This window comes from Solanum verrucosum, unplaced genomic scaffold (genome assembly GCF_900185275.1).
Source record: "Solanum verrucosum unplaced genomic scaffold, falcon-dt-bn FXZP01000261.1, whole genome shotgun sequence".
Taxonomy (NCBI): Eukaryota; Viridiplantae; Streptophyta; class Magnoliopsida; order Solanales; family Solanaceae; genus Solanum; species Solanum verrucosum.
Window position 1 is genome coordinate 5,014,962 of NW_026019969.1, and position 12,906 is coordinate 5,027,867.

A 12,906-nucleotide genomic window follows, 5' to 3' on the forward strand; every position below is an offset into this window, starting at 1 on the left:
TGATGACTAATTAACTAGTATATGTTTGCTTAATCATGTAATTTTCCCTTCCAAAATATCACTTGTGAAATTTCAGAACATTATCACAAAATTTCACCAGTAAAAGCTTTACTCCCACAATGCCTATTTTTTAAAAGACAGTATCAAAAGTGACCAGTGTGCACATTTCTGCTCTAATAAAATGAAGCATTGTCCAGTCAAAAATACAAAAGAATCATTGATTCCCACACTAGATAACGGGTCCTAAGATAGCGAGATTCCTTGTGAAATAAGTTTTGCGAAAGGGGTCTCCCCTTCTCTTTAGTTATTAATGTTACTATCTATTGAAATGAAAAAAAAAAAGAAAAAAAACTTTTTTTTATGCTCCTCTCCCTAATATATGTCCTTTCCAAAAACAAGAAAACAGGAAAAAGAAGAAATCTAAATGAAAAGGTGCATAACAGAAAGTTAACTTCTTTCAAGTTTTATATGCTACTCGAAGGTAGCAATACCAATGGAATAGTCTAAGTGCGCACAAGTTGGCTCAGAAAACACCGATATTTAAAGAAGAAATAAACACTTTGAACCATTTAACTTACAAGTATAGTTTCCATATGTCTAATATATACATGCATTACCTAATGAGAGTTTACTCACTTCACTATGTTTCCCATGGCATTTGAAAGAGTGAAGCCCTTTCTACCTATTTCCTCAAAATTCCATACAAAACAGAGATGATTATTTGAAAGTACACACACATATATATATGAGGGTTAATAAACACCCCAAAAAATATAATTTTTCTCTAAGCTGTAACTAAATTACCAATTCTAGCTAAGCTGCTGAGGTCTTCATGTTGTTTTCAGAAACTGAACTTCTTAGATTAAGCTGTTTAAATTCATTCAGGCATTTCGTCGAGTTGTACTCTGCTGCATCCAAGAGTTCTTCTGAATATGTCCTCTTTCGCAGGAAATTCTGCTTGTAGCAGTCGTCTTCAGTCTTCATTAGGACGATAGCCTGTGATAAGAAAAAGGATCATTTTTTCAATCTTCATATAGAACCAGAAGAACATGCACTCTATGATACAAAAATGAGTTGAATTTCCAAACTACAGGAAATCAAGGGTGACAGAAAATAACAACTTGCCTGATTCATTCGAGGTCGCATAAGTGGATTTTGTTCTACACATAAGCCAGCAGTTATAATAACGCGGTTCATCTCTTTTGGATTGTAGTTATCACCAAGAACAGGATCAATTAGTTCTTTGACGTTGTGCTTATGGAGCAAAGGCTTTGCCTACATTTGAATACGTGTATGCTCGTATAGTAAGGATGTATACGTGAATTAGATAATAAGGAATATATGATGGAAGACGTGACACGAAGAATGTACCCAAATCACAAGGCTCTGCTGTGAATCATCTAGTGCTTGCCTTCCAGTTATTATCTCCAATAGCAGCACACCAAATGAAAATACATCAGTTTTCTCATCGACAGTGCCATGCATAAAATACTCCGGAGCGAAATAACTGAACAATATCAAGAAAAATGTATTAGATCTTCTTGCAAGGTAGATGAAAATATCAGAGAAGTTTTCTATGCTTTTAATGAAAGATTTCAGGACTACAGACCCAAATGTGCCTTCAAACTTGCCCACATTATGATGTGTCCACTCTTTAGGAAGCCACTTTGCAAGGCCAAAGTCACAAATCTGCATCCACAATACACATACTCAGAATACACCATAATCAAGATTTGCAGCAAACACACGAATCATCGTGTCTACTAAGTACTAAATTACATGGATGATGGAACTCAAAGAATACTTCAACTGACTAAAAAGAGAAGTAGAACCACTTTGCCTGTAATTTTTCTCTGTCATGATTCTTGGACCATTCAAACTTAATCCACGAGTAATACAACTATGATCAGATAGCTCGGAATACCAAATGATGTCATACAACTATGAATATTATTTCCTAACAATAATGAAGATGCAATTTTCTTAGAGAAGTGGACAAACACTAGATTACACAAAGGATGTCACATCTTGTAGGCCACCAGTCTACCGATAGCAATTAGAAAAACAAGTGTCAAGGACTTCCACAGACCACAAGTGTGATACTGAATTCAGAGAATGATAACCAAATTTTTCACAAAAACTCCATGTCATCATAACAGCTTATGCCCTGAAATTAAGTGCAGAGGAATAGACATTTCACATCCCTTAAAAAGCACTTTGGGGCAAGCACCCAGGTCCTTAGGCATGCACTTGAACACCCGTAAGTTCGTTCTATATTGGTAAGTTCAGCACTAAACAAAATCTAGCCGGCAAACCCTAGTTGTTAAAACAACATTATGAACTATATCGTGGCGATAAAAAAGAGAAAATTTGAAACTTAGTATATTTTAACTAACAACCAACTTAGTAAGCTACAGTTTCACAGCTATGTTCTAAAACCTTGCCAGATCAGTCATCTACTTTAAGCTTTAATTACTAAAGGGAACTCTTTTATTAAGCATGTATTTCATTCAAAAGGATGTTTTGAAACATGTATCTTGAATGTTATACATGATGTATCTCACATGAATGTGTACCCATCCATCTCCAGAAACTCTTGCTATCGGTTGAGTCCCACATAAGCGGGCTTAGGGAAATTTGGTCTCCTAATATGGTCCTGGACAATCGTCCTCTCATGAGTTAACTTTTGAGGTTTAGTTATTTTTAAGATCCATTTCTTTATCATGATATCAGGTCCAACCCAATTCATTATTTCATCTGATGATGGACCTCCCATCTTATATTATTCACTCTTCATATGCTCAATCCTGGGCGTGTGGGGGTGTTGAGTCCATATCGGTGGGCTTAAGGAATTTTTGTCACCTTATATGGTCTTGGACAATCCTCTCCTTGTAAAATAAGTTTGGTCACCTTATATGGTCTTGGACAATCCTCCCCTAGTAAAATAAGTGTTTTAAATCTTAATGTAAACGAGTGCAGTTAATGGTTTAAGGTCTCAACTCTGAACCATTCACATTCAGACATCCATTAACTACAAACAAACTAATCTTCAATAAAAGAACTACGCTCTTGAAATGTGTGTTGCAAACGTTATACATGTGAGATATCACATGAATTTGCCTTTTTCTTAAAGGGTAATAATATTTTCCATAAACGACACAATAGTAGTCCTGTAATTTCTGTACAAGTAAGCGAAACAACGCGTTTTGACCATTATACATGTGAAATATCACATGTATTTGATTTTTTCTTGACCGGTAATGTCATTATATTCGTAAACGACAAAAACATAGGTGTGGAATTTTATGTGATATAATATGAATTTGCCTTTTTCTTAAATGGTAATAATATTTTCCATAAACGACATAATAGCAGTCCTGGATTTTTCTGTACAAGTCAGCAAAATAATGTGTTTTGACCATTGTAATTGATTTTTTCTTGACCGGTTATATGACTATATTCGTAAACGGCAAAAGTGAAGTCTTCTTCTCATCTTAGAGAAACTCTATAAATTGTAATGAGTTTCTCACTTATTTGCATATTCCTTCTTACACAAAAAAAGTGAAATACAGTCTTAATCCTCTTGACTGAATTTTGCTTGTCTTCAAAATATCTCGAGTTCTTTTCTCTTCAGGTCACCCGTTCCAACTCTTGCCTACACCAACAACTCCCAAAATCCTATTTATTCCCACACATGAAGCCTTTGATTCCGGCAAAGTTGAGAAATAACTGACATAGGTGGTCAGTAAAAGGTCAGTGCAAAACAAAGGGTGTTTAATGGTTTCCGTTTGAAAACCATATAAATCGCATCTGTGATGTATACACGATGTATCTCACCTGATGCGTACCCATCCATTTCTAACTCTTTCTATCTTTTTCTTTTTAATTTCCCTTTTCCTATATCTATTTTTGTTGCCTCTCAGGCTAGTCTCCATCAAAAAACATGTTTCAAGTAGTAAATAGATCACACTAAACTATCCAATTTGTGTCCATCCATGTATTCACTATTGCTATGCTTGTTCTTCTCTATTCTCTTTTCCCACTATCACTACCACAACCTCTCTCTGTTGCATCTCTTGTTGGTCTGCATTGAAGGAATCTCTTTTATGAAAGGTTGTCTTTTTCAAAAGGATGTTGAAACATGTGACTGAATGTTATACATGATGTATCTCAATTCTAACATGATATACACACATCTAGTGTTAACTATTGTTATCTTTGTTTTTCTCTATTTTGCTTTTACCAAGGATACACTACCTCTATCTCCGGCATCTCCTGCTAGTTTCCTTTAAAAAGCATGTTTTCCGCTGTACATAGGATGTATCACACATAAGTATGTACTCATCCATTTTCTACCTCAATTTCTATTTGCTCCTCTTTATATTTGGTTGCACACTTAATTGTCAATCTTAAATATAGGTGCTTTGTCCAGATACAAGCAGATAATATATTCTCCCAAGAGGTGTTATTGAAGTGTGCATAAGAAGCTGGGTAATGACTCTAATCCTCCTAAACACGAATCCTCGGATTCTCAAATCTGCTTGTCGAATTCTCAGATTCCCTCACTAGGCGTAAGTTCTTCAAAATGTTGGAAGGAGTTCCATCAGGAGACTGCCTTCCTTTGAATCTTTAGCTGTTCTAGGATATCAAGAAGGAAAAGCAGAAGCGTGGGGGAAATGTAGCAACTGGTTTCTATCCCTTCAGATCATCCTAGAAGGACGTCACCCTATTTGGCCTGATTAATGGTGCCAGCAATTTTAGCAAAAGGTACGTGATCTGTTTTAACGTCTCTATTCACAGCATTCAGGCTTCTGTGGTAAAATATATATATGCATAACAACTAAGGCAATTATGTAATACACCTAATCTCAGCGTATATGTTAGATATAATCTTTTCTTCCCTTAATATTCAATCTTAAATGCAAGTGCATTTAACCATGTTAAGAGAGACGTTTATGTAGACATGACCCTTACAAATTTGTATTCATTTGAGTAAGGAACAGAGATTAGACAACTATAGATACTGTTCTAGCGCCTATCCGACTGAAGCAAGGTATATTGACATAAAAATACACTCAGAGAAGACCAGATTATTTTACCAAAATTGTGTAGATAATGGAAGATTTAAAATGCCAGATAGTATAGTACCTGAGGCACAAAATCCTCCGTAAGTAGAATATTATCAGCTTTAATATCTCTGTGTATAATCCGCCTTTGGCAATTCTCGTGAAGGTACATTAGGCCATTTGCTATTCCAAATATTATTTTGTACCTGGCAGCCCAATCTAGTTTTTCCCTTGAGCCTGAGAAAATAGAAAACAACAAAGCACCTCGTGTTATAGAAGAAAAGGGTGGTTCATCAATTATGGACAGAAATTGTCTTGTAACTAGAAATTTTGAGACAAACCACGAAGAAATGATCCTAAGCTCCCTTGAGAAGATAGTTGAAGAACTAGGTATGTCCCTCCTTCCACTCCATAACCAACCATCCTTGCAGTATTAGGATGGTCTACGTGTGCTATAGTACCTATTTCACATAGGAAACTTTGTTCCTGCTGCGCTTCTGTACCCTTATTGAGGCGCTTAACCGCGATAAGCTGACCATCAGGTAAACAACCCTTGTAAACTTCAGCGTACCCTCCTTTGCCAATCAAGTTTTCTGTCAAAGAAGGAGATCAACTCTATAATACACATTTATGTTTTAAAAATTTTCAAAAGTTAAAATAGATCAAAGAGTAGTAAATAAGCCTGAATGCAAGAAAGAGAGACGTCAAACACGATTACATACCTTTGCTAAAATTGTTGGTAGCGTTTTTCAGTTCAGATAGGCTGAAGTTCTTCCAGGAAGATGTGAAGTGGTAGATTCCCGCTGCCACATTCTCCCTCGCACTTCTGCTTTTCCTTGTCGACATCATTGGCACAGCTAACGGTGGAAAAGAAGGTAATCTCTTGACGGAACTTCTTTTCCATATCTTGAAGAACTTATGCCAGCGAGAGGACGTTCGTGGATTAGACAACCTGGTTTGAGAACCTGAGGGTTTGTCTTTAGGAGAAATGGAGCCATTCTCTGGATTTCTGATGCCCACTTCCATAACTCCTCTTGGAGAAGAATCATCATGTTTCTCCCTTTCCATCTCAAACATTCTGAGGTCTACAACAAGAACATCATCCATCCATCAGAGGCAAAACATAAAAAAAAAAACAAGCCATAGTACACAATCCCACCTTGAGCAGAAGCCGACGCAGACAGATTTCCTGAGGTATGTTCTGCATCCATACTGATTCCCTTAGCAGATTTCCTATAACATATCAGCCAATTGTTAGTTCTAAATTATTCAAATCATATTAAATCACACTTTTCTCTTATACATTCCTTGGTCTTGCATCAAGGAAAGTATTAACTAATCCCAAAACCAAGAATTCAATGCTTGACACAGGACCCGGAAAATACAGATTCAAAGCAAATATTCAACGAAGGCAATTACAAAGTAGCGGATTACTAGCAAAGCATGGAAGTAACTTGGAATTTTTTTGAAAGCTTAATGTTCTATGATATTGTACCCCTGTTTTTTGTTCTATCATATAATAAAAATGATCAGCTAGATAGATACTTGTATCCCATACAAATCAAGCTATGCAATATACTTTTTTAGCAATAATAATATTTAGTTTCTTTTTGAAAAAACAGTAACTTTTGTATAAGCAATGCAAACTTACATATTACAAGCACCACAAAAGATGTTTCTAACAACCATCCCCTATGAAACGTCCATAATTTATCCCTTCCTGTTTTGGTGTGACGTAGCAGGTACCCGATAGAATAGTCAGGTCGCACGCAATTTGGTCTAGCTACCACCTTTATCAGAAAAAAATCCCTTTACAACACAAATGCAAAGCCAATTTCTCTACACAAGAACAATTTTCTTATCATTCATGAAACTTTTTTTCTTCTTTCACAACAGCATTACCCATCCACCCTAGCGGCACGAGAGGGGTCGGTGTTTTCTTTAAATTTTGACAAGTGGAGGGAATTTGAGGAAGAAATGAGATTGCTAATCTTAAGGTCCTAGGAATAATCGTAGCCTTAATTTTAGACAGTCACCGTAGAAAAAACAGTGAATTTTCTTTTCCCTTTTGCCTGTAATTGAAAAAAACAAGACAGAGTGGGAAGAGTTAGTTTGGATTTTGATTTTTGGGAATTCAAATGCCAGCTTTGCCGTATGGTAATAACCAAGATTTTTTTTTTTTCATTCTAAAACTTTTTTATGATAAAAAACTTGTTTACATGAATGTAATATATATAATTTTCATACGTAACTTATAATTATGATCAAGTTGTATATACTTTCTTTTTAATTTTTTTTTTTATTATTGAAATGACGTTATTTAATTTGATGTAAACAGTTCATACATGCCAGTAGGTATTTACCAAACTTTTTTTTTTACTCATAATACAAAGCTATCACAAATTTGTAGAAGGAAAAAAATAGTATTAAAATCATCTTCAGTCAACAGTCAAGTTCTATATATAAAAAATAATCTGAAAAACTCTAAAACTATTCCAAATATTGTCCTATTTTTTTATTTTATTAAAGGTGTAGTTGGAATAGAGAAAATATCTTTCAAATTTAGTTGATGTGAGTAGACTTGTAATAATGTCTTCAATGCAGAATTTCTCATTCAGAAACTTTAATTCAAGAGGATTTTCCTTTTTAATGGAAAGCAAAGAAAATATCAACCTAGAGTTTGTGTACAAAATCCATAAAGGTGTAGCACTTTAAAAGATTAAGAGGTCATTTTTAGTATATTTGATATAATTTTAATTTAAAATTAAATTAATTTATTTAATTTTCTTAATTTTCGTATTAAATCAAACTAGATCATCCATTTTTGAAATAGAGAGAACAATATTTTAGTTGTCATAAATGTTAAATTCAATATATAGTTAATGATGTGAATTATGATAGTTGGACTACTATATTTAGTTCGTTTTGTCCTGTCAAAAGACAGTCAGATATTTTAAAGGAAAAAGCGATGAATTTCATTAAACACTGGCAAATGTGGCAATTTTTAGTACTTTGCCGTTACTTATTATTTGTCTCTTATATTAAAAATAGTTTCTTCCTTTTTACTTATTAATTTTAACAAAAATCATGAAATTTATTATTTTATTTTAATATTATTTACTTGTATCATTAATTAACTACATAAAATACTACTTAATAGTCAAACTTAGATTTTTGGAATATAATCAACAAAGATAATTTAGTAAAACAATTTCTTAAGTGATAATTTTGTTGGGAAAATTCCAAGTCAACAAGAGACAAGAAAAAAAGCGATATCTAAAATATAATTATAAAATATTAAAAATTAATGAGAAAATTACCAAATTACAATTTAAGTTGTACTCTTTGAAAATATTTGTCACCTTCCTCTTCTTGAGAGTTAATTTGACTAAACTTTAAAGCTAAATTGAATTAAATTAATTTAATATTTTATAATTAAAATTAAGATATTCTAAAAGATACAAACAATAATTCTAAAATTCCTTTTGATTCAACAATAATTTCTTATAATACGAAATTGTCCAAGTTTAATTCAATATGCACATTGCTTTTAACTTTTCAAATTATTTTTTCTTAGTGCCTTTTTAGTTAGTTTAAATTTAGTCATATCAAAATTTCATCGAAGGGATAAAACAAAAGAAAGGTCCTACACAAGTACATTTTATATGCTTAATTATTTCTATGGTGGGATATTTAGGGGAAGAATGTTGGTTATTATTGTCTCATAGTACATATAGGTTAAATCCCAATTGCTATTTTATAACAAATAAATTGTGTTTTATATTACTTCGAAAACAACCTTATTATTTTTCATGCAGATTATTGGAAAATTGTTGTCACCCTCATATTCAGTAACTAACTGTCATTATAATTATAACTTAATTATAAATATCAGATGTTGGCTAGTAAGTGAGATTTTGTGGACATATTGACTATACTTTTTCTAATTAATGCAATAGACAAGGAACCTTGTTTTATGGAAAATGTTCCTTGTTCTTTCGTAATCTAATAATAAGTTTAATATGTCGATTTATTTATTGCCACTAGTACCATTTTGAAGATCAGATGAACATATATATAACACTCACATGTGATATATTTGTCATAATAAATTATTAATTTCGTGAACGGATAAGAAAATGAGTCAAATATATACATAAATGTAAGTTATATACTAGCTAAATTATCGGTGAAAAAGCATTTTTTTTATTAAATTTGTACCACTGAACAAAGTGTGTTACGTTATATGTTTCTTTGTCCTTTATTAAAAATAAAAATTCTCAACAGAAATAAACACGGGGTTATTTTTTATAAATAAAGGAGAGTCTTTTTTTTGGGGGGGGGGGGGGGGGAACAAGAGATACTTATTTTTTAATATTATATATACAGGCTATTAGAAGCTCTAAAAAGAAAAGCACTAGTGATTATCCAAATAAAAATTGTTAATTTGTGTGCTTAAAAAGTCGGCAAAGTAATTAGAAAGAAGAAAGTTATTAGATAAATCGTGTAAGGTGTTATTTATTTTCATGTATAGTCTTTTTAATGTCAGACTGAGATATACATAAATATGGGGTCCTTTATTTGCCGGTTGTTACCCATGCATTTTCATTCTTATTTTACTCAATTTGTTATTTGATATGTATAAAATATGGCCTTTCATAATCGACTTAATTATTATTATTTTTACTTAGTCATTTGATATATGATTCGAAATGTAACTCGATTAATCCAAAACTAGTGTTAGGTAGACTAGTCATTTAAGGAGAAATTAAATTGCTCTATATTGAGAAGTTTTATATTTTTAGGAATCGAACTCGGGGGTGAAGGGTTTGTAGTCACTGCACCACACTCCTCAATGTTGCACCAAGGGTTGTAGTGGAATGGTAAGTATTCCTTCATTCTTAACCATAGGTCTCGAGTTCGAGTCCTCTTGGGTATCAAACATTGATTGGAAAAAAAAAGATGTTTAACTTAGTTAGAAGTAGGGGTAGAGTCAATGTGCATTTTATGGATATGACATGACTTAATAGCTTTGATCCTGACTCTATATTTGTACTAAAAAAATTGCTATATCATATGTATAAATAGTGTATTCATAATACATAAGCTGGTTTTTCTAAAACTCATAACTCATAAATTCAAAATACTGACTTCATCTTAATAGGAAACTACAACAACTTAAATTACAATCATAGTTGAAATATGATGGGTGATTACACATTCTTGATTGAACCTTCCAACCTTTTGTCTCAATTATTGTATCATGAGACCAGAAAAAGCGTATCTTTAACGTATCATTAGCAAGTGTTTAATTTATGACCCTTGCCATACCATAGAAGATACATATATAGCAGACTCCAAAAAAATTAGTTTCATAGCTCTAATCAATTGGACTCTTCAAACAAGTGGGCCTACCTATCAATGGGGAGGCCAAATTTAGCCCAAAAATAATCAACTGGACTAAATTTTGGCCCATAGCAACAATTGGTTATTTTTAGCAATAAAAGTGTGACTAATATGAATTCGTGACATGTAAGGCTTAAAAAATATGCTTTGAAAAGACCTGGAGTTGTCAAATACTAATAAGGAGAAGTCTTGATTATTTTTTTTATATCTGCAAATTGAAGTTACTTAATCAAATGAGATTTTGACTTAGTTTTAACTCAAGAAAGTCAGTACTGTAATAAATGTATAAAATTAGTATGAAATAAAGGAAAAATCATCCAATCAAATAAATGTATAAAATTAGTATGAAATAAAGGAAAAATCATACAATCAAGCAAATAGAAATAGGCAAACTAAGATTAATTAGATCCTGATATGTTTTAAACCAACATGTATGTGTTTTCGATCATGAATGTAAATAAAAAATGTAAGTTATTTGTCTATTAGGTAAGTTTAATGATGTATGTATTCCTATGACGGTAAAACTGAAGACCTACAAATTGGACAAGATCTCTTCCCCTTCAGCAACCATTCCTTTATACAGCTTGAGTGATATTCATGTTGACATTCAAGAGTTCCAATTGTCTCATCATTCTCATATTCACATTGGCAAATAACACATATTATTTCTTCTCCATCGTCACTACCACAATGAATTCTTGTTTTCATCATATTTCCTATAATCTCCTCTGTAACCTCCTCATTGCCTTCCTCATAGGACACAATAGCTTCCAATAAGCCTAACAAATAAATTATGTCATCAACATCATCATCATCGGATTCACTTTCAGTTGTGACATCATCATCATCGATGAATTCAGATGTTGGCTGATCAAAGGAACTTTGTTGATTATATATATGATAATCCAGAGTTGAATTGTGATCCAATAAGTAGTGATTATTTGGTTGAGGTTGATATTGATCAATGAATTCCCCTGTTATCTGATTAAACAAATAATCAAACGAACTCATGATCGATAACACTAAATTATGTAATAGTAATCAATAAAAGTGTAGAGAGCAAATATTGTATGAGGAATATAAGTTTATATAGATTGTGAAAGAAAAGAGGGTTAAGAAATTACCATTCCTAACACGGATGGAAATTAGGAGCATTATTGGACGGTATACACGTACGTACTTCTTTACTTACTAGGACTAGGAAAAATTATATTACTATATTTTATACATACAAAATACTAAATATGGAAACTCAAAAGTTTAATTTACAATTTTACCTCAAAAGTTAAATGACAATTTAGCCCTTTTACGTTTAAACATTATTACCAAATATTTCTAACTTCTTGGTTTCTAAACTTGACCTTAAAAGTTCCTTTAAATATGAATTAAGTATTAATGATTCCATCTATTTCAAGATAAGTAAATTGTGGAAATATTTTTCATAGTTCAAATTAATTTAACAATGCGATCTTCAAGGATAATTTTAAATTTTTCTTTCATTTTTATCCTTCATTTGAATTTTCTATGCGATGAGTTGAATAAACTTTAATGTCTTAGTTAAAATTGAGAGTAAGTATCACTGATCAATGTTTAGTTATTCTAAAGAGTAATCTAACAATAAATAAAAAGGGTAAAAATGAAAATAATATCTAATTAATATGTTAATATTCTCTTCTTAAAGGGTGCGAAATATCCCAACAATTCACTTATTTTGAAATGGAGAGAGTATTAAATAGAGCAATCAAAAGATATTCGCAAAAAAAATTTAATTCAAAGTTTTTATAAGCAATTTTAATTACCGTCAAAACTTGTTAGGGTGACAACGATTATCTGAAAATTTTATGGTTGCTATAATGAGGTGATGTTGTTATATATGTATACAAATATTTGACGTTTAAATCTCATTTAGTTGTTGTAAACAAAATTGCAAAAAAATAATTTAAGAGAAAACAACCAAATACCCCCTCAACCTATTACCCGATTCTCAACTACACACTTATACTTCACGGGGGTTCTATTACCCTCCTAGAGTATTTTAAACACAAATATTGACACCCTTAAAACGTCACCTCCAAATCTTTGTTGCTGAGTGTAATGCACACACCTATTTTTCAGAATAAAAAATTAAAAAAAAAAATCATCACCAAAATACATCAATTTTAATGCTTTTCATTTTTTCTTCACCATTCTATTCATCTTCCTAAATCATTCTATTTTTTCTTCATTATTCCCAATGTCTCATCTTCTCCAATCCATCTCCATCTCTATCACACCCATCATCCTCCGTCTTTCTTCTATCTTTTCGATAATTTATTTGCACAAAATCTAGTTGTTATTGTTGAATTCAATAAATTAACATGAATGTTGAATCTTTTTATTATGGTATCTTATTGCCATTATTGTCTAGTTCTGCATCTGGGTTCTCTAGTTGCTT

At 32.1% G+C, this 12,906-nt stretch overlaps 1 protein-coding gene across 1 annotated transcript; it reads right to left on the reverse strand.

Moving 5' to 3' along the window:
* Window positions 1–739: 739 nt before the first annotated feature.
* Window positions 740–6,147, reverse strand: LOC125816426 (receptor-like cytosolic serine/threonine-protein kinase RBK2). The gene is made up of 7 exons (XM_049496032.1): window positions 5,789–6,147; window positions 5,408–5,659; window positions 5,149–5,303; window positions 1,610–1,689; window positions 1,372–1,507; window positions 1,126–1,275; window positions 740–996 (listed from the first exon to the last, which is right to left on the reverse strand). The coding sequence occupies exons 1-7, from the start codon at window positions 6,141–6,143 to the stop codon at window positions 814–816; spliced, it is 1,311 nt and encodes a 436-aa protein (XP_049351989.1). The 5' UTR covers window positions 6,144–6,147; the 3' UTR covers window positions 740–813.
* Window positions 6,148–12,906: the final 6,759 nt, after the last annotated feature.